Here is a 21,956-nt window from a genome sequence, read left to right on the forward strand (position 1 = left end):
AAGCTTCCCTTTTATTACTTTCTGCTCAGGAAATATCACTAAACATGGTTTTTTAAAAAAAGGCATTGTCCTGATTTTGCTCTGAAGACACAAGATTAAAATGAGTTCCCGTGCTGTCACTTACCTCTTTTGGCCTCTCACCATAATGCTGAAGGGATCAGCTTCGGTGGTCTGGGCCTCCAAACTTGGCTCCAAAGGATCAAGGTTCAAATCTGTCCAGAGGCAACTACATTTTCCCACATTTTCTGTTTTAAATGGGGGGTTCACTCACAAAAACAGACACAGCACAAGCTTGTTTCCCTGTGTCCTGGGAAATGACAACAAGCTGTTTTTTTTTCGCTCTGTGTTTCACTGCATTGGCTTTTGGTTGACACTTAAATTGTACAACTTATTTCATTATTTATTAATTTATTTTTCTTCTAGCAATGCTCAGAGGAATAACTGTATAATCTCTGTGTGTGTGCCAGTTGTTGAATGTTTTTCTTTAGTTTGTTTGTACAGGAGCAAACAAATTGCCAAACATATCAGGTGATTCCAGATTTTCTTTACTCTATTTATCCCTCTAGATATTGGATTGTTTTCCTTTTACTGAATCACACAGAAATCCTGACATGACCGTGAAACTGTACTGTATGTTATCAATAAAACACATTCAAATCAGAGCAGCTTTGGCCCTCAAAATTTTGAGTTTCACTAGGATGGATCCCTTGGGGTTGGAGAAATTTAACGCTGCTTTTATCCTGTCTGAGGTGGCATGGGGCCGGAGGTAGACCACCTTTATAGGTCATGCGATATGTGGGTCATCTTGGGGCCTGCACAGTGGATCACCAGGATCAAACACTCTTTGATTGACTCTTTTACTCATTGATTTATGGGCTCTGAAAAGGCAAGAGGGACTTACATGGTTGCAAATACAGTAGAGACGTTTTACACAGCAGTAAGTGACTTACAACTTTTAACTTAACTTGACTCAGAGAGAGAAAGTAAAGCAGTAAAATGATGAACTGATTCCTGTAACTATAACTGAGTAGCTGTTAATTATGCTGGGGTCAGGTGGCAAATTCCACCCAGAATCAGATCAGTTTTAGCTCTGTCAAGTTGTTTAGTTAAGGTATGAAACATTCTTCCTGAAGCTGTATCATCAGAGTGTAATCTGTTGTTGTCAGTCTATTATTGATTGCTGTACGTGCACCTTTGTTTCCTCTGCAAACAACATGTCTCAAACTGCTCAAACCATCAGAAAAATGACAAACACAAGATGTATTTGTCATTTTTCTGTCTAAGAATAACTCCAATAAGGACTTAGTGTCACTCTAAGTGGCAGGTTGTACATGTGAGATAGGAAATTACTCAAAATTGACAACCTGTTAACTCCAACCTTCCTTTTCTTGCTCGCCTTTTCTCTTTCTCAGAGCCCGGCTGTCCAGACCAGTCCGGCCTTGCGGAGGAAATATGTACTGTGGGTAACTGTTGCTGAGCCCTGAGATGATTACAATGCACACAGGTATGGAAATGACACCTATGACTTTTTTTTTTTTTAAAGGGCCCTCAGGGTTTGACAGCCAGTCTTCTCTGTCAGAGGCTCATCACCTCTGCTCCAGCACTCAGCTGACTTCAGAAGACAACACCATGATTTTGAACAATTAGACCGCCCCCGATGGAGTCAGTAACCAGACCTACCCGTCAGTTTTGATTCACATGCAGAAGCCCATATGTCTTTCAGAGGCTGTCATTAAGGAAGACTAATGACACCAGCTCTTCCCTTGACACAGTGCATTGCAATTCACTTTTGCTGTGCAGTCTTGATATAAAATCACTCTGTAGTGTTTAATTTGAAAGCAAAATGAATGATAGCAAAAATGCACACACCTCTTGCTTTAAACTTTTAAAATCTTATAGGTATCACTAAATATATAGTGTTCAAGAGTAATTTTGAAGATTTTTACTTGAAAGGTTAATAAAGTTTAATTGGCTCGAAGAGGAGTCCTTAGGCAGAAGCTCTAAAATGGATTTTTAAAGGAGACTGATTACATTGCATTTCAACCAGGAACAAGATATTATCTTGGGATGCTATGAACAAATATGCATAAAAGGTGCATATTGTCCAAATAATCATAATAAACAATGTTTGCACCATTCAAAGACAGAAAACAAATTTGAAAATTCTGTTTTTTTTTTTTTTTTTTTTTTTTTATTATTATTTTTATTAGCTGTACTGTCAAAACCAACCTGAAAAGACAGGTCTTATCCCACACGGCTGGGAGTTATAATCACTGCCAGACAACAGATTACCTTCCTATCTAGCAGTAGCCAATCCTGGTGATTATTAGGCAGGAGTTGATAAAGTGTGGTCCAGCCTCTCCCCCCTGTGGAAAAAGCCAAGCACAGAGGTTTCAGCTAACCACTGTTTGCTGACTCCCGGCCACTTCAGTCAGGCAGTCATATTAGTCAGAGATAACCCATTTCCACTTGAGATGATCTATTTCTGTAGATGAACACGAAGTTTGTCCAGTTTCCCCTTAACTTATCATGTACACTTTATTTAAAATATGTGTCCAGAATAATAGCCTACTACTGAACTTACCCTAACGGTAAAACGTGATTGGTACTTTTTCTTTTTGGTTTGTGTGTTTGGTGCGGGACTCTATGAATTGTCTAAAGTGATTCAGTTCGATGGCTGGGCAGAACTCCCTCACAACATTCACGGTAATGTGTTGTTGAAACCAACTGTATATTGTGACTCAAATTCCACCAGAGACATGTCTGCACCACCCTGTTTCCATCGCGCACCCTTGGACATAACTGGCGCGCTCTACACATGGCATCAATCTGAGACTTCATCATCAGAGGTGGTTGATTATATCCACTGCTTATAGAATAAGCGACATAGACATGACGCACCTACGATAAAGTTTTACATTTGATATGCATTTGATTACTTTTATACTAATTATGAAAACATCAGATTTGGCGCTATGCATGTGAAATGCGCTCGCTCTAAAATGACCAATGTGTTACCTGGAAGTAAGATCCCGCGTGGTGTCGAAACAGTCCAATTGGACGAGGATGCACCTCTCAGGGCACAGGGCCAAATTAAGTGTTTTTTCCCCTCCTCCCCAAGGTGTCTCATTCACTTTTCAGATGGGCACTCTGCCCCTCCTCTCTAACACTGACGAAATAACAGTGTGCGTTAGGCAAAATTGAACTTGTTGCTTGCCAGCACTTCACGGCTTCAGTCGCTCTGTTCAGAACCAGGATCATCCCGGAGTGGGACCCTGTAACTCTGGAGCATCAAGGAGAAGAGAGAGGCGCACCGGGGAGATAAGTGCTGTTGCGCCGATTTGGAGTGGACATATTTGGTCACTTTTTACGCACGCATGTTACGCACTGGGACTAACTGGATTTAAGGGCACATATCGATATATGTACATTTTATGGAATAAATCATCTTTAAACGTAAGTATTTCCTGTAATTTACGTGAACTTACGTATGAATTGAGACAATTTCACCAAAGAATTGACTCTTGATGCAATTTTTGTTATATAGTTTTCTCAGTATGTAAGATTTTATTATGATATCGAACAAATGTTTGACTTATAAAACTGTCTTTTAAGTCAGCTTCTCAGTCTGCAACTGTTTTCTCACGAACGCACCCAGTGATGCCGCGTTGTCCTCAGATAACCTACGCTGGCGTGTCCCGCTACTGAGAGAGCACAGCTGAATTTCCAAAATAAGCCCTGGGACCTGGAAATTACTCCACATTTTTTCACGTGTAATAATTTGAAATGAGAAAAATCAATACTATGTTAGCCTGTCTCGATTTCTGCTGAGCATCGACGAGCAACAGGTGTTTCTGGGAAGAAAAAAAAGAAAAAGTTATAGAACCGGCACCAAACCAAACCTCAAAGTTTCAATCAAATCCTGACTGGATTACAGTATATGTATTTTAGCTTCCAGTAGCAGATATCTGTGTTTCATGGCAGAGAGCATCTCCGAGCTGCTCATAAAGGGCCACTGGCTCCAAAAATCTGCAACCAATTACGCCTGTGTGATGCTTAAAGCACTGATCTTCCTTTTTCTCGGTTTCCTAGAAAACCCTCTGCAACTGTGTGTAGTTTACACTTGCACGTTATTCTGCAAACAGTTCAAACACTAGGCTTTTTTACATAAATCAAAATCAAATATGCAGTCGGAGATGTAAAATCATTAAAACTGAACTTTTTGCTCTTATTGTCTTCGCAAAGTCTTATTTCGTTTAGTTTCCATTAGGGTGGGTCCGCTGACTCGGGATAGACTTGTGTCAGAGAACTGGCAGCAAGTCACAATCACAGACTACACTACCCACCCTGAAATATTCTAGATGCTGATCTTTTCTCAAATTCCATTTTTTCCCTTATTTTAAAATTTATTTTTTTGTTTGTTTATTTATTTATTTTTATAGAGAAAAGCAGTTCTCAGCTCCCGCTGCGACCCACCACTTGTGTTTATACAGTGGGGTGCTAGTGAGCCCGGGTGGGGAGGCTTACTACCCCTGCTCTCCTGTCTCCAAAAACTCTGCAGTTCGACCCCACAGGAAGTTTTACCTTTCAGCCACCCACAAATTCACTCCACAACAATAGCCTGGGTTGTTATATGTAATTTTTGCCTGAAAAATTGAAAGTATTCTGTCAGGTATTGGGACATATTAGGTAAATGCGATGTTCCTTGTGTCTAAGGGCTTTTCAAAGTATATTTTAAAGACGCATAGATCGATCTATTATTATCTAGAAAAAAACCTTTATGAAAAGGCTGCACTAATATTGGATATTTGATATTTTGCAATATTTAGATCAAGAACAGATGTTTACAGCACTGAATTTTTCTGACATCCATTAATGAAAGAAAAGATCTTAAACAGATTTATTTATTCTAACTCAACAAGCATGTATCCTTCAAGAAAATGTGGCTGCACAAAAAAAACTAAAAGAAACCACATAAGACCTTGTGTGAGTTGTTTCCTAATGCATCTTTTTGATTTTTTCAACAGATGATACTAAATATAAAGCATATCCTGTGGTTATGTTGCCTCTGTGAAGCTGCAACAGCAACAGGTAAGTCTGAATGAGTAAATGCTTCTCCCTCTCTTTCTTTCTTTCTCAGTCACTCCCCTCTCCCACCCTCCTCTCCATCACCCCCCCCTTCTCTTCTTTATCTTCCTCCCTCTCTCCCTACCCCTCACTCCTTCCATCCACATCTGTGTGTTTCATCAAACATAAAGTCGTTTGACACAGTCACGTTCAGCTGGCATTCGTACTCTACAACTTATCAGCAGCAAACTGACTAACTTAAAGTTGAAGGCTGTGATAAGCCCCTTCCAGACTTAAATCAAAGGTGAAGGTGACTTAGCCATGGAGGTTTGCATCTCAGGCCCCTCTGGCCCCCCTGGCTTTCCTGGCCCCTTGTCCCTGGCTCTGTCTCTGAGTATACGGATGGACACCTTTCAATTAGACTCTTCTCCCAGAGTGGAACTAACAGCTGGTTTCCCCCCTCTGGTAAAGCACACACTCATGCCTCTGGGGATATCCCACCACTGTTTCCAGAGCATTCCCCACATTGTTCCCTGTGAACAACCCCCCCCAACAAAAAAAAAAAAAAAAAAAAACAGGTAAATCTTTTTCCTTTCCACAGGGCTAAGTGTGATTCAGCCTGTTGCAATTTATTTGTGTCTGGCATCTGTCTGACACTCCTTTTACTTTACCACATTCTCACTGAAATGAAGTGAGACAGAGATAGAGTCACCAGATTTAAATACGGACAGGGCTCACGGGGCGGGGGCAGGTTCAGTGTAGGAGTAAATTAAATATTCTTACCTTGTACTACTACTGTGAGTTTTAGTAGGAGGTCATGAGATGTGAGATTATATTGCCCAGTGTATAACGTGCTAATGACACATTTCACTTTGTTTTGTGTGAGTCTACCTGTGATCTTCAGTTCATCTTCCTATAGGTGAAGGAGAAATTATTTGAGAAAAAAAAAACGAATGTGCGCAGACATGATGTGATGCAACCGCGATGCACCTGTTTAATCAGTCATTTTTTAAACTTTTAAGAAACATGATGCACACTCGCTGCAGTCAGTGTTAAATGTGTTCCCACACCCATCATTTTAAGGATGAGGTCTGACTTTCCAAGAGCCACTTTCAGGCGATGATGCATGTTTTCCTTATTAGGCTGGGTGTAGTTGTTACGCCCTCTCAATGTAAATGAGTCGGGCAGTTTATAGTGTCTACTTGTATCTGCTAGGATGAGAACAGAAGATATATGTTTTTGTATGAAAGGAAAAGAAGTAAAGAATTTATCAACAGCTATTATTTAAATAGCAGTTATTTAAATTAACAGCATAAAGGTACATAAGTGAATGAATTAATATGAATTTAAACTGCATTTAACCCTTCCCTATTTTGCCTTTCAGCCTTCAATGCGTTATCGATAATCAGACCTGTCACTGGGTCCCTGTCAGGGAAGGTAAATCTTCCCTGCTTCTTCTCCACCATCCCGACCTCAGCACCAGTCATCAGCCCCAATGGTACAGCCATTTATAGCAGAGATTACTTGCGGATCAAATGGACCAAAATAGCGGGAGAAGAAGAATCTACAGTGCTGGTGGCACAAAATGGGGTCATCAAGATAGGCTCCAGCTACAGGAACCGTGTATCAGTGCCCAGCCACCCTGAGGATGTTGGTGATGCCTCACTGACGATGGTCAAGCTGCGTGCCAGTGATGCGGGTACTTATCGTTGTGAGGTCATGTACGGCATTGAAGACACCCAGGATACAGTCAACCTTGATGTCAACGGTAAGACATTGATGATATCCTTTCCACATCATACTGGAATCAGACAAAAGACTTCCCCAAGATACTCTCTCAATGTAGAGGGGGGTTGCTGCAAGGGCTTAATAATAGTGAAATGCAATACAAGTGGTGATAGAAATGTAAACGGTATGAGAGAACTATGGGCGCCCTTCTGCTTGCTTTGATAGCAGCAGCTACCCAGTAGTTACATGGCGTAACCACAGTTTTCAGTTGTTCTTATTTTAGAGGCAGTTCACTCTTAAAAAAACAGTCAGATGAGACTTTGGGTCCCTGTCCATACCAAGTACTGCAGTGCTTTAATTCCAGTGTTCATCCATGTAACCCAATCAGCCATTAGAGCCCAAATGCGGATGACATTCCAGAAGTTGGTATGGGCAAAGCAAAAGCTACATAACCTCATTCGTCCTTGTCATCTTGGGTGCCACCTTGTCGTTGGACATTTTTCTCTTTGGTGGGGCACTCAGTGGGTGTTACCCAGTTTTTTTTTCTACTTTGCCTTCACTGAGCAAAGACAGAATTCCCCAATACACTTCTTTAACTTTACAGAAGGTTTAAATTATGTATATGATAATGAAACATTATTGCAGTACCTCCAAGTCAAATGTTACAGTCTCCTTGGGGGGGGATTACCAGTCTTTACCTAGTGTCATTATGTGCATTCTACATTTTCTGACTTGAGAGGTATTCTGGGAGACATAACTCATGTTTTGGGGATGTAGAAAACATGGGTGGAGTGGGGGGACCCTGGGATAGTTTAGGTTTTCACTGGTTAACAATCCTCACAACCTCTTTTCCAAGTATCTGCAATGTTAATTAGGACTATCAATCATATCTTCTGCATCTGTTTACTGTCCACAAATATGGGGATTTCAGGGCCATGGCATCATCTGCAGTTATCTTGTTCATTTGTGGTGAACTGTAGAGTATTTTGCTTATCCTCTTGGTTTATTGCAAAGTTCCTCCTTTCCAAAGAAGCTAAGAGACTCAATTATTTCGCTCATGGTGTGTGCTTTATACGACATTTGCCATAATTTATGGCACTGAAATTATGCTGATGAATTCCAGATCACTGTGCTAATGTTTGTATACAAATCCTCATTATCTTTAAATTCTGGATTTTCTTTTTGTTTTTTTGTTTTTTTGATTACAATTTTGTTTTCAGGTGTTGTCTTTCACTACCGGGCAAGCATCAACAGGTATACACTGGACTACCAGAACGCTGTCAGAACTTGCCAAAATATTGGAGCAACCATTGCTACATATGATCAGCTGAAAGCAGCTTATGAAGATGGCTTTGATCAATGTGATGCTGGCTGGATTGCAGACCAGACAGTGAGGTTAGCTACATTTAAATTCTCTGTAAAAAGTCATGTTGTTTCTCTTTTGTTCTGATGTGATGAAAAATACTTTGACAAAGGGATAAATATTGTTTGACTTATGTCTTCCTTTTTTCTTACTGCATAGATACCCAATTACAAAGCCAAGGACGGGCTGCTATGGCAACCTCCAGGCTAAACCTGGCATTAGGTCATATGGAACCAGGAAACCCACGGAGACCTATGATGTATACTGTTACGTCGATAAACTTGATGGTAAGTTAGCCACAAAATTAGGCCTCTCTAGTTCTCAGCACTGAGGTGTAGTTTAGAGGCATTGACACACCCTTTAGCTAAAATGGCGAAACCTCCAAATTATCACAGTGCCAAAGCAAATTACTTCTACAGATGATAAGACCACTGTGGAAATGCACTTAATTGTGTTGTTTGAAAATATTATTGGTGAAAATGTTATGTGTGACCTTTTATATGTTTTGTTGCGCCAAACAGTTCCACTTGTGTTGTAGAGAGGGAGTTAGGGTCAGAGAGAAGCTCCTAATAATGTGACACTAAAGCAGAAATCGAAATTCATTCTCCACCATAGCGGTTTTTGAAGAAGTCACCCGCAAAAATGTGATAATGGGGGTTTTTAAGTGTCTTTGGCATCACTTATGGGAAGTTTTCACTTCTCAGCCAGATGTCTTTTTTCGTCTGTTCATTATCCAGTCTGGTACAGCTGATGGACTGAACTCCGCTCAGAGATGTTTATGAGTGTTAACATCCCTTTGACACATCTACATCAACTCCAGTCCAGCCCTCTGTAGTTGCTCTTCTTATCTGGGATGTGTACAGTGCAGCCCTGCTACAGAACATAATGGAAGTTTGTATTATTTTGGCAGAAGTTGAAAACTAATTACATGTGAATGTGAAGCCATCGGTCACTATTGTGATATTTTTTGTTATTAGTGCTATGAGCAGATGTAGACAATGGAGTCCGCCCGTGTGTTGCACACAACGGGTAGGTGTGTTATTATTAAACACACGTACATCATCATACTGAAGTCAAGAGCTAGCCGCTTTGATTTACTGGGAGACTTTTGGATCATTATTGTGTGTGTTAATTGGTGATAGAAAGTAGCACAATAGACATTGCCTTGGGACATTGTGGTTACATTGGTATGTGTCTTAGACCGCTGGCACACCCCAATACCACGGATATTTGTTATGATGTTGATTCAAATCAAATTTTCTTTTCTTCTCCAGAAGAGTGTGAGATGTAGATGAAAATTTGACTTTTCTAATATAAAACTTGTGGCTACCAACAACTCACTGATACCCATCTATAAATGTTAAATGGGCAGAAAATGTCCAATAAAGTCACCATGTAAAATAGGCAAGTTTATTTTTTTAAAAAGTGGCCGTAGGGGATTCAGTGTTTCTTGAATCCCCCACAGTCACTGTCTGATTTTAAGAGGGAGTACACTTCTGGGTGGAAAACATCTCTTAATCTCAATGCCATTGTAAATCAATGGGATGAAACCAGCATGGGATATTTGAAACGTTACGCCCAAGACTAACTGAAAACATGTAGTCAGTCAGCCATCCTCTCTTGTAATGTTTGGTTTCAATTATGATATTGCCTCTCTGTGGTCTTTCATTTGTATTATTCCTTTCGACAAATATTGTGCCATAGTTCTGTGACCGTTCTGAAGGTAAGATCCTTACGTGAACAACATGAAGGAAGGAAACATAGAAGGTGTAATCTAGTTCACTCACACCCGTGGGGAAACCTAATGTCCTGCAGTACAGATGCATTCATTGACAGGCCAAGTACATTGTCTGCATTGCTATCCCACCTCAGATTAATATAATGAATGAACTACTGTTGTCCTAAGTATGATCAGTGGGAGATGTTTTGGGTCTGTGCCCTGCACAGCTGTGACTTTTGTCAGCTGTTTTTGGGCTATGTCTCTTCTGAAAGGTCAGAGTGGTTCTAAACATCTGCGGCTTGAGATTACTCCAAATGATGGGCTTTTTAGTTCAAATAATTTATAATGAAATGGGAACTGACTGTCCATCTGTTAGTGATACAGTACTGATTCATTCCAAAGTTGGTGGGACTAGCTGGACAGTGAATTAAACCCTCTGCCCTGAGTGACTGGTTCCTTTTTGCCTCTGACTTTGTGCTTCTGCTTTAAGTCTTAAGTCACTGCTTTTTGCCTTCTTTGTTTTAGGTGAAGTATACTACGCTCCTGTTACCCGTAAGATGACATTTGAAGAGGCCCGTGAAGAGTGCAAGAAGAGGAATGCAGTTTTGGCAACCCCTGGCCAACTCCATGCTGCCTGGCGACAGGGCCTGGACAGATGTGACTACGGCTGGCTCTCTGACGGCAGTGTTCGACATCCTGTTGCAGTACCCAGATTGCAGTGTGGGGGAGGCCTGCTCGGTGTCAGGACCATGTATCGCTACAGAAACCAGACTGGCTTCCCAGAACCAACTAAAAAGCTTGGAGCTTACTGTTTTAAAGGTAAACTCACTCCCTGGGTCTTGTTGTTACTATATAGTAGATTTACAGTATGTCATGGAACAAAGTGTTGCCTGGGTATGGTGGGTCATATGGTCTATATGTTTATTTTTTGGTTCATAAAAGACAGACAGTGATTGAAAGCACAGACCATTCCCTGTCAAACCAGGCCTTGACTGTAAGGAGCTATGATCTCATCTCCTACATGTATTCACTTCTGCTCCCCCACCCTTTGATTTTCTGCTTCTATGCACCACTGTGCACATTCCCACATCTGAACCAGACCAACATTTTAAATGTTTACAACCTATCTCTTCTTTTGTCCATTGTTCTATTCATTTTGTGTCTCTGTTTTCTTACCATATGTATAATTTCAATGACAACAACCAGAGCAAAGCAAGGGAATAATTTTCTCATGAGCATTGCGTGTTACGTGCCAGACTAGTCTCACATATTGCAGTGTCCAGTTGACCTCACTGTCTCACATTTTAGTTTCCCGCCCATTTCTGTGGCAACAAAATTAGACAAAAAGAGTGTAAAATCATACTGGTAAACTCTGTTTACTTTAAAAGCAATAGACAGGCCAGTTCTTATTCTAATGGGAGATTAATGACCAATAGTTTGCTTGAGATTTGAAAACAGTATCTGTCTGTGTTTTTGTGCCTTTATTACTTCCACCTGGACTATTATATAACCTCACTGCTGATACGAAAGAAACTAAAACAGTACTATTCAGATTTTTCATTTTAGATCATATCATAATGTTTATAAAAATAAATCGTAATTGCAATCATGATAAATCTAAAATAAACCAGAAAAGCCAAGTTTTTCAGGGTGTAGCAATTAATTAATTTGTTTCTTTCACTTTCTGAGAACTTGTCTTTAGGACACACTTAGGTATGCATGGAAAAAACTTCTTGTCACAAACCGTGGTGATTACTGACCATGGGAAGAAAGGAGAATATAGCTATTGGATCTCTATAAATAGTGACACTTCATGGTTCACTGGAAGTTAGCAGAATTAGGTTAATCCCTCAAAAAGTAAAGTGTTCTTAACTAATCAGTATCCCCAGGGCAAAACCAAATGACAGATGATGGTCGCCATTTAGAGAAGCAGCAAAAGTAACTAATACCACACCTGTCAACCTTTTTAGTCTCACTATCTAACTCCCTTTTCACCTTTCTCCTCTCATTTCCGCTGTCAGAGTTTGCCCTCCGTCATTCTCACTTGTACTTATCAGAGCAGACATTTGGATAATGGACAAAGCTACTGCTGGACTTCTAAATCCAGTCATCCTTGGTGACCCTTGACCCGGCCTTTCCATCTTTACAAATGAGAGGTTAGATAGATAAGCCATCCCCTGCCTGGCCATTTACTGCCCCTGAGCCATGCTAACTCTAGCGGTGATAAGTCCCCGTGGAGTTCAGAGGGCACACAAACAGGCCACCTTCACCTCCTGCTCAGTGTATTCCATGTCAGCTCTCTCGGTCATGTTGTATTTACGCCCCCGTCTAAGTGCTTTTCAAGTACCCTTGTTTGGTGGGACTCACTCCATCATTTCCTGCTTTCCCACTCCCAGTAATATCTCAAAAAAAGAAATATTTTGTAAACCTATGTCAGTTAGACTACACAGTAAGACAGGGAGAAAGGAGGTAGGTGCAGAACGAAAAGGGGGATAATTGGTCTCTGATTGGTTTCTGAATTGGCCCAGAAGAAAACAAGGGCCTCAGTAACAGCAACAGCTCGAATTCATCGGTGAGATAATGCAGCCCTTCTGAGAGCAGGCCCTGTTTTTCCTGGTAGGGAAAAACGTGTGTCACACCTTACATCAGAGATAGTTTCATGAAGAAAGTGGGCTAGTACGTAATGGTCAACAGCTGGCTTTACACAATCTGTCTGCACCACCGAGGAAAGCTTTGTAAAGCTGTTACACTGCTTTTTATGGGTATGAGTGACTGAGAGAGCACTGGAGGACAGAGGGGCAGGGAGGGCACGTTCAAGAGAAACATAAAAGAATTTACTCAATAAAACCTTAAGAATAAATAGACAGATTCATTACTGAGCATCTGAGGACCACGAGAGAGAGATTATGGTACTTGTACAAGAAAAAGATAAAATAATAGAAAATAGTAAAGCAGACGCTCAGACAAACTATTGGTGGAGACATTCAACACTAGGTTCTAAGTAACTAAGTTTACATGTTGTTCCTGTGTCATAGTCATGTGAATTCTCTCAGGCGGATCATCAGAGGTTGAGAAAAACATTCAGAGTTTCTCTTGGTTTCTCATGGAACACTTTAAAAACTTCTCCACTGACATCAAGCAGATGACAGAATTTCCAGTTTAATCAGGTTGAAGAGTAAGACTATTAGATAGGTAGTCAACATTATATTTGTGGCCTCAACGGTACCTTAAGATAATTGAGGTTATTTGCAAACCATTCTAATGCTAATTAAAACTTTGCTCTATGGCTTTAAGTAACTTTGGTTCAACTGTTGTTGTTGAGAATGCTGCATAAATTAACATTAGGGCGAGTTATAAACAACATGAAGAGTTAAGAGAGGAAGTCCTTCACATCAGGGTTTCCAGGAAACTTTTAACTCTGCGTACTTTAATGTTAAGCGTCAGATTGTTAATGCAGCTGTGCAATATTGCTCCTTGACTGTTATTCGACTCATAAGGCTTGTCTTACAAACTGCCTGCTTCAGATACTTAATGCTTACTAGGAATAAAAAAATAATACTTTGCATTAGTGTTACATGCCATGTGTGTAACATTTGATTCAAGTGCTTTTGAGTGTTTGTAATATGTACTTATGTGTGTTTTATAGGAAGGAGAGAAGTAATCAACCAGACTTCCTTTGTGGATGTGTTTGTGGTGGAAACCACCACCACCATCAGCTCCACTACCTCCATCCCTTTACTGGAGAGCAGCACTACTGTGCTAACCCCAACATCTGAAACTGTGTCAGAGGCAGATGAATCTCCAGACTCTCCAGTTCCTTCAGTTGCCTCTTCTATGTTCTCTACCAGTATGGCTCCACCTCGCTCCACTCCAGCTGGCCAAGAAGAAGAGTTAATCACCACAGTTGCACCCACCACCAAAGAGGAAACTGAGGAAACTGATGACATAACAGTCGCACCGGACCCACAACTCCAAACCATGACAGAAGGCACCGATACGACAGAATTATTAGTGTCTGAGCCTGTCGAGAAGCCAGATGATCACTCAGTGATTGAGATCAGTACAGTCCAGCCTGATGTCCCCATACCAGAGTCCTCTCACAGCACAGAGCCCTTGTTGAGGGGGGGGACTGATGAGACTATTCTGGATGATGGGATCACCACAGCGATGACCTCTGACCTCACAGATACCCTAACAGAATCAACCGAACTAACCAGCAAGGAAGCGCCCAGCTTCTCAGAATCAACACCCTCGCCCACTGGGCTCCATTCAGCAGCACCATTCTCAGATTATTATGACAGCAGGGATGAGATGACGCCTCTTTTAGAGGCAGGTCCACCTCCTCAGCCGGTACAGGACGTCCCATCAGAACCTCCAGAGACAACACAAACCATACCACCGTTGAAGGATGTAGAGACACCGGTTGTTGTCTACAAGGAAAAGACTACCACTCCTGGTACAGTGGACACTTCTGAGTTGTCCGGCCAAGTGACCACTGTCATGCAGAGGAAGAATACATCAGGTAAGACATATCGACAATACCTCAAACCTGTGAAGCTTCATTTGACATATTTTTATTTAAAGCAGACAATTAATAAATGTGATTCAGACTTGGTTGTTCGAATAGGAAATGCCATCTATGTGGCCACAATAGTTAAAGAGAATGAGAAAATGAAAGAGTGATGGCACAATAATTATGTGGCACATTGTTTCCCAGCATTGTTTTCAACTGATTTATAATAATGTTGTTGCTGTACAGTAGCTGGGAGTTGGCTGTGCTGTCCAGGGTGCTGAAGTGGAGAGAAGGATTGATTTTGAACACTGATGAGAATTTATAGTGGCTAGAATAAACAGAGATAAAGCAAACATTGCATAGGCAATGTACAGAGCCTCTGTTGTTGAACAGATGATTTTTTTTTTTTTTTTTTAATTTACAACCTGATCAGATCAAGGGCTCAGTCTAAAGTATGGTCCCTTTTTTCTGTATGATTTTACTATTAATCCTTAAGAATTTAGACTGTTGAATTTTTTTTTATGTGAATTCTTCTGCAAATATGGTATGTAGTGCTAATTGTAACCTAGATATACAGTACATACAGTACATGCAACTGCTTGTATTGTATATACAATACAAGCAGTTGCAGCTTGCTGATAGTCATGTTTGCTTCTTCCACAATCAACCACACTGAAGTGTTTTGTTTTCTGGTTCCTTCTGCCTCGTGTTGATATGCGTTGTCAGTATGAACTTTGCTGAAAGACTGTTTAGGCTGAGGACTTCCTTTGTCAGTCCAGCTGAGCAGATGTCCTGACAATGATTTTGACAAGGACAAGCAAGAGAAGATGGGAAAGGTTGAAGAAGGGAAAGAAAAAGAGATATGAGGAGACAGCAGTAGAGAGAAAGTGGGATCAGGCTCATGTTATAAGATAATGGAATATAAAACTAAATTTATTAAAATTGCTATAACCTTAGCATGAACTCTTAATATCAAATGTCCCTCTTCCAGATATCAGCTATACAAACTGTGTCCTTCAAAGCTTTTTATCAGCGGCAAATACTGTAGAGCAGCATAAGAACTAGCTAAGTTTCATGTGATTTAAATTTTAGGTCTCAAACCATCCGAGAGACTGATTCTAATTTGCTGGTAAATTTGCTATCACAAATCAATTTTTATGCTTGAGATAATTGTCTTCTTCAATATACTTTCAAAATATTTCTTCAGTGACTTTGACATAATAGAGACATTATAACGACTGTACTTCTGCTTGTTTGTGGGATAAATGATCGAATTTGGGTAAAGAAAACTGAGAAATTTGAAATACATATTTAGGCCATGACTTTCAGGCCAGCGGCACATGATCTCACATGCAAACAGCAGCTGGATCATTTTTTACTCCTTTAATTTTCTCTCCATCTGACCTGCAAACATTGCCATGGTGACTCATTCACTGTCCCTGAAGAGTAGCTCTAGTTGGAGGAAAGGGATCTGGTGGATTGGAAAGCATACAAGCTAGTGAATTGGTCATTTGGCAGTTTTTGTTTTTTGCTTCGTGGTAGGTACTAAGTGTGCCTGAGTGAGCAGCAGTCTGCACTCCAGGCTATACACACTCAGTCTGCGGGCGTGTTCACCAGTACTGTGTGTATGCAGTGTGGTCCCTTTAGATGCCAAAAGAACTCATTACACAGCTTACGTGTTTGTGTGTGCATGTGCAGTACTGTATATAAAGAGGGTACAAAATCTGTGTGTCTGTACGCATTTTGTGTATTTATACTGCAAATAAATATGCATTTGCAGTATTTCACTCCTTGTGTGTGCATGTACCAGCTTACTGACAGCCAGCCTGGCAATAACAGAGGTGTGTTGGCAGTCTACCTGAGTAAGCATAGATGCCTGCCTTCAGCAGAGACTGGACACCACCTCAAGAGGTGATGTCATTGCTAAGTCTCCCCACTCTGTGAGGACAGCTGGAGGCTGCCTGACCAAAGAGGGTGATTATAGCTACTTTTACTGCTACATCATGTTGATGTTGATGTGGCTCAGCTGAGACACTTGACGTCTCTTTCTGCCCTCCCAGTTTGTGTGGGAAAAACTTGTGGAAAATATTGTGGCAGAGGGAGAAGTGTGTTTTCTGGCTGCATGGAAACTAAGAGCACAATAGTATCAGAATGTTGAAAAAAAAATAATGAATGAATATTTATTGTTGCCCAAAAGTGTTATGCTCATGTCAATGGTGCCCATGTGCTTCTGATTAATTGAAGTTGAAATATTGATACTCTGAGGTGTGTCAGCTGCAAATGTCACAAAACAATGCAGAAAAACACCAACAGTACATTCTTACTAAAACATCTATTTAACATTCACTTCACTAATGCTAAACTAAACTTCACTAAACTGATTCTTAATGGAATAGTCAGAGATTTTGGGAACTGTGCTTATATGCTTTCTGTCAGAGTGTTGGATTAGAGGACTGATACTACAGCCAATGAGTTTGTGAACTGAAATTAGGGGGAACAGGGGGAAACAGCTAGCCTGAGTCTTTCTAATGGTGATAAAATCCACCTACCAGCAACTTTAAAGCTCAGAAATGAACACCTTATAACTTTTTTGTATAATCTGTAGAAAAATTGAAGAGCAAAATGACAGTTGACTGTTTTATGATGTTTTTTTTTGTTTAGAGGTGCTGAGCATAAGAGTGGTATCCATCTTTTTACTTAACTCTACACCAGAAAGCAAATAAGCGTATTTCCTATGCAAATATCAAAATAGTCCTTTAAGTATTTTTCTAGCCTTCAGTGTTAGATTTGAATATGCTGGTTGTGGATCATTTGCTGACATGCTGCAAGAATATCTGGGAGTGGGAGAGTGCATAGGTCACTGCTGAACTCCAGTTTGCCTTTTTTTTTTTAACCACTGTAGAATCTAATGATGCCACAAACCTTGTCTTTTGCCATCTTCAGTAAAAAACCTTCCTCCAACTGTAATTCATATTTTATGCATTGATAGGTTAGTCACAAATACAGCGTAGATGGCGATAAGCTCATTGGTTTATCAACAAGTCCTCCAACCTTACCAAATATACAGGTCATTTGTCCCTACCCTCAGATGAGATTCATAGGAGTGTACCAGTGACAGAGGCGTATTGCCATCACGGTAACAATCATAAACACATGCTTAAGGTTGTGGAATGGCCATGGTTTGATTTGGTGTAGGCCCAAAAATTACTTGGTTAGGTTTGGGAAAAGATCGTGGTTTGGTTAAAATAAGTACTTCCTTCTATCATGGTTACAATAATACACACGCAGTTAATGTTGTGAAACCGTCATGCATACTAGTCACTTAACTTCCTCCTTTGCTCCCGTAATAATTAGTATGGCCACTAGAGGTCACCTAACAATAAAACAGAAGCATGTGGGGTAGGTTTTTACATGAGGACATTCTCTGCTTTATACTTAATTCAATTCCATCAAGAGTTGTTTAGATAAAGATGATAATTGTGAACATGATACATAATAACAGACGGACTAGAAAGACCGATGCGTACGAACTGATGAAGCCCCTTGAATAAGAGGCGAAACGTCTTCCCAGACAAATACAAGTCCAGTTGCCTTTGATTCAATTTGAGAGAGAAAGAACTATGACCTGGATGAATGAGAACATTCACAGACATAATAACAGAATCAGTATATGACTTTACTAGGGGGATATGTAGGTTGGCTCGAGTAAACGATGAAGACTAGGGTGGCCAGTGCTTCCGTGTGCTATTTTGATTCAGATATTCATGTTCAATGTGGCTTTGAGAGTGTGTGAGTATGAAGTATGTGTGGATCAGTCAGGTGGGTCCACTGCCTGAATTCCCAGGCTTGACCTAGGTTCAAAACAGGTGTCTTTCTGCAGAGCTGAGCTGGTACAGGTGTTCTTGGTTGCAACCAATAATCTTTCTGAACCACCATTTGTGGGAAACAGAGAGAGAGGGGACAAGGGCCAGAGAGAGAGAGAGAGAGAGGGGGGGGGGGTGTAGTGAAGTTTGTATACTAAAGGATTTCAAGTTTTTGTGTGTGAATAATCTTTTCCTTCTCTTTGCTTGTACTGCATTATGCAAACACTGGTAAACAGTTCATGCTGAGCAGGACCAAATTGTTCATTTTAGGATCTACCACAGCTCTCTTTTCTCTTTGCCACCTGCTCCATACATCCAGAATTGTCCAAGGCTTGTCACTATGGCACATTCTCAGGGCTTTTTCTATACTAATTATGGGCATGCAAAACAACACTGGAATGCATATTTTTGTAGGGAGGCTAGCCACATAAATTAGAGAGATGAAGATGTTTTGTCAGAGATAAAGGACTGTTGTTTGGGCCAGTCTTTATACAAAACATGTCGCTTTCTGTTGGCACGTCATGGACATTCAGTAGGTGTCATCAGGATTTTACCTCACACCAGTTCTTGCTTTTTCTCAAAAGTGGGGCATGAACTCAAGCCCTTTTCTTAGCTTCAAAGATTATGAATGGTATCTATTAGTTCACTAAATTGAACTGTAATATAACAGCTTCAGTATCTTGATAGTTTGGTTTTGTGTAGTAATTTAAGGCAACTGTCTTTTAGAGGAGGTGGATTATTTCCAGCCAGACAACATCTTGTTTATTTGCATGAATACATGAACCCATCCAAGGCAACAAAGCGTAGGTAGATGATGATAACATTGCATGCTGTAAAGGGAATTGAACACCGCTTCTGTCTTAGACTTAAAATTACGAGCAGACAGCTGCTGACATCTGAAATCACTTAGTCTGTGGACTGCTGTTTAGGTAATGTACAGGGTGCATGCACAGTAACATGAACACTTCCAAAATGTAATGCCATCCAAATTAATATTACTATGTGTCACCTTTAAGAAGGTTACGATGTTAAAACATAAATGTTTTGCTTAAAGTTTCCTATATGATATATGCTATAAATATTGTTGACACATTGATATACTATGATTCATATTTTCTGTGTCGAATGTTTTAACCATTTTTCAGTCAAGACAGGACAGGAAATGTTTTCCTTTCACATCAATTTAGAATATAAATCTTTGAATTATGGTTTGGATGAAGTTCAGACACCAATTTGGCCAAGGCTTTCAATTATGTTGGAGAGAGATTTATTTGCAGTGTTTCACAATATTTGTTTATTTCAGTACTTTTTTATCTTTAAAAGAATTGTTTTGTGAGAACACTCATAAGAACTTTTGAATTTATCAAACATTCAGATCTTTTATTTGTAGTTTTTTTTGTAGATGCAGAGTAACATAGTAGTTCATCCAATGTGTTTTACAGGTGTACAGGCAGCTTTGAGATTTGAGAAGGAATGTTTCTGATGTTTTTCTATATTCCAAACATTACGTTGTTTAACATGTGTGTCAGCTTTTAGTTTCATGAGTGCACTGACTCAATGCACCCATGAAACTCGACTGTTATATTGACCATTTGTAATAAATGATAAGTTGGTAATAACTTATTTGTACACTGTGTTTATAGTGTTTAAAGGGGTACTCCATTAATTTAGTACTTGAAAGAGACAGATTGAAAGCATGGCAAACATTGCTTGGCTATTTCTTAAAATTCTCCAGTGACATCACTGGGGTTGATTTCTTAAACTTGACAAAGTTGCCTTCACAGCAATAGCCCAGAGCTCTAGAGTCTTATGGTGGTAATCCCCATGTCTAGTAAATTAAATTACTTTTCATTAGAAATAAAATGCTAATGTTGATTCTTAGAGTTTTCTTAAATCAGTAAACTAAAATTTCTGTTGCTTTGCAATCAAATTTTCACAGTCTCCCTTTATTTTCTTTACAGTTGACCAGGCCCTACAGCCACAAGATTTTCATTCTTCTGCAATACCAGTTGTGCCTGACCATCCCACCCCCTCCATTACTGATAGTGAGCCCATCCAGCAGAGTGGAGACCCAGACCTTTTCTCTCAAGCTGCTGTAACCCTCAGTCCAACTGTTAGTTTTATAAATGGTAAGCATGAGATCACATCGGAGCCACAGAGTCCAGAAGAAGTAGAAGCCAAAGGTACCCAGATTTTGACAAATGTGACAATTCTTGGAGAGAGCACTGAAATAACCACGGTGTTTGATTATAGTTGGACTGGTCTCCCTGTTGATAGCTCCACTGGGTCTGTGGAGGAACCAACAGAAGTACTTATCTCTACAGAGATCCCAGATGTTTATGAATATGAAGGCGATACACAGAGTACTACACAGAGAACTGAAGCAGGCCCAACTCAAACAGATTCCACAGAGGGGATGAATGATGTCACAGCTACCTCTGCTGCCTTTCTTCCTTCAGTAACACCAGCTGAGCCTCAAATCACCAAAGGAGCTCGAGAAACCCAAACAATGAAAGCTGATAAAGAAACCGCCATTGTCATCACCGCATCTGTACAAGAAGAGGTAGACGAGTCAGGGAGGACCCCCACTTATGTGAAAAGTGACTCAGAAATGACTCAGACACAGAGGGCTGAGGACCAGTTTCTTGTTACTTCTTCAATCGAAGTTCACACAGCCAGAGATAAAGCTGAAACCACAGAGGAAACAAAGAGCACATCTGCCACTCCAGCTGCAGAAGACAGCACTCAGTCTACGTTACAGACTGTGTCCACTCCCTCTGATGACGCTGATGGGAAAACATCAACATCAACAACTAGTGACTCACAGAGCACCACTCAAGATGTGGAGGGAGGGAAAGAGGCCCAAACCCCAAAAGAATTTGCCTTCAGCACAACGGCTCCTTTAGTATCTAGTAGGTCGGCCTCTTCTGAACAGACAGCCAAGACTGAGATAACACTAGCCATAGATGTAGGCAGCACTGAATCATCATCATCTGTTGCACTTACCCAGGCTGAAACTTCACAGGGGACAATCATAAGGCAGGGAGTGAGTACAGTCAGCCAAATACCTTCCATCTCACCTACAGTGAAAGCCACGACTGATGCAATGTCTACATCAGAGGAGGAGGATCCAGGGTTCCAAACAGTAAACATGTTTACAACCAGCCCTCCATCACATACCCCTGCAGTGACTGCAGAATTATCTTCAAGTTTAAGCTCTACACATTCAACAGATGAAGCAACAAGGGAGAGTGAAGTAACATCACAATCGGTACAAACAGCAGGCACAGATAGAACACCCATTCCTGCCACCAGTGAATGGGAACAAACTTCAGCAACCACCCCTGCACACAAGGAGAGGAAACAAGATGCAACTTGTCTTCTCCCTCATGAATCCATTGCAACTACTGCTTCCCCCTTATACAGTGCTATTGAAATTATGAAGACAACAATGGCTTCATTCACTGGATTTTTCAGTCTGTACTCGACGCAAAGTACATCAGTGGTTACTGATTTACCTGACCAAAAAGCGGATGCGAGTGAAGAAAGTGCAACCGGTATCACAGATAAGGAGGCTTCATTCGATCAAACTTCCTTACCTGTGGCCACCCCTTCTTCTCCCATCGGATCAGATGAGTCTGTTTCGATTGCGGTTTCAAAAGTGGAAATATCAGGTGTAGCTGAGGACATAGCTCAAACACA

General features: G+C 40.6%; 2 protein-coding genes across 2 annotated transcripts in view; both read left to right on the forward strand.

Annotated features, from left to right (window-relative positions):
• The window catches only part of LOC121184809 (DNA repair protein XRCC4-like), a 29,061-nt gene extending 27,597 nt beyond the window's left edge, over positions 1–1,464 (forward strand). The window contains exon 8 of the mRNA XM_041042695.1: positions 1,413–1,464. The gene's annotated coding sequence lies outside the window, so the exon portion shown is untranslated. The remainder of the gene's footprint in view (positions 1–1,412) is intronic.
• A 1,896-nt stretch (positions 1,465–3,360) lies between these two features.
• The window catches only part of LOC121184316 (versican core protein-like), a 44,386-nt gene continuing 25,790 nt past the window's right edge, over positions 3,361–21,956 (forward strand). Inside the window, exons 1-6 of the mRNA XM_041041923.1 lie at positions 3,361–3,456; positions 5,028–5,091; positions 6,452–6,835; positions 8,016–8,190; positions 8,318–8,445; positions 10,404–10,697. Coding sequence (XP_040897857.1) covers positions 3,424–3,456; positions 5,028–5,091; positions 6,452–6,835; positions 8,016–8,190; positions 8,318–8,445; positions 10,404–10,697 — 1,078 coding nt within the window. The 5' untranslated portion in view covers positions 3,361–3,423. The remainder of the gene's footprint in view (positions 3,457–5,027; positions 5,092–6,451; positions 6,836–8,015; positions 8,191–8,317; positions 8,446–10,403; positions 10,698–21,956) is intronic.

Source organism: Toxotes jaculatrix, chromosome 7, assembly GCF_017976425.1.
Source record: "Toxotes jaculatrix isolate fToxJac2 chromosome 7, fToxJac2.pri, whole genome shotgun sequence".
NCBI classification, from domain to species: domain Eukaryota; kingdom Metazoa; phylum Chordata; class Actinopteri; family Toxotidae; genus Toxotes; species Toxotes jaculatrix.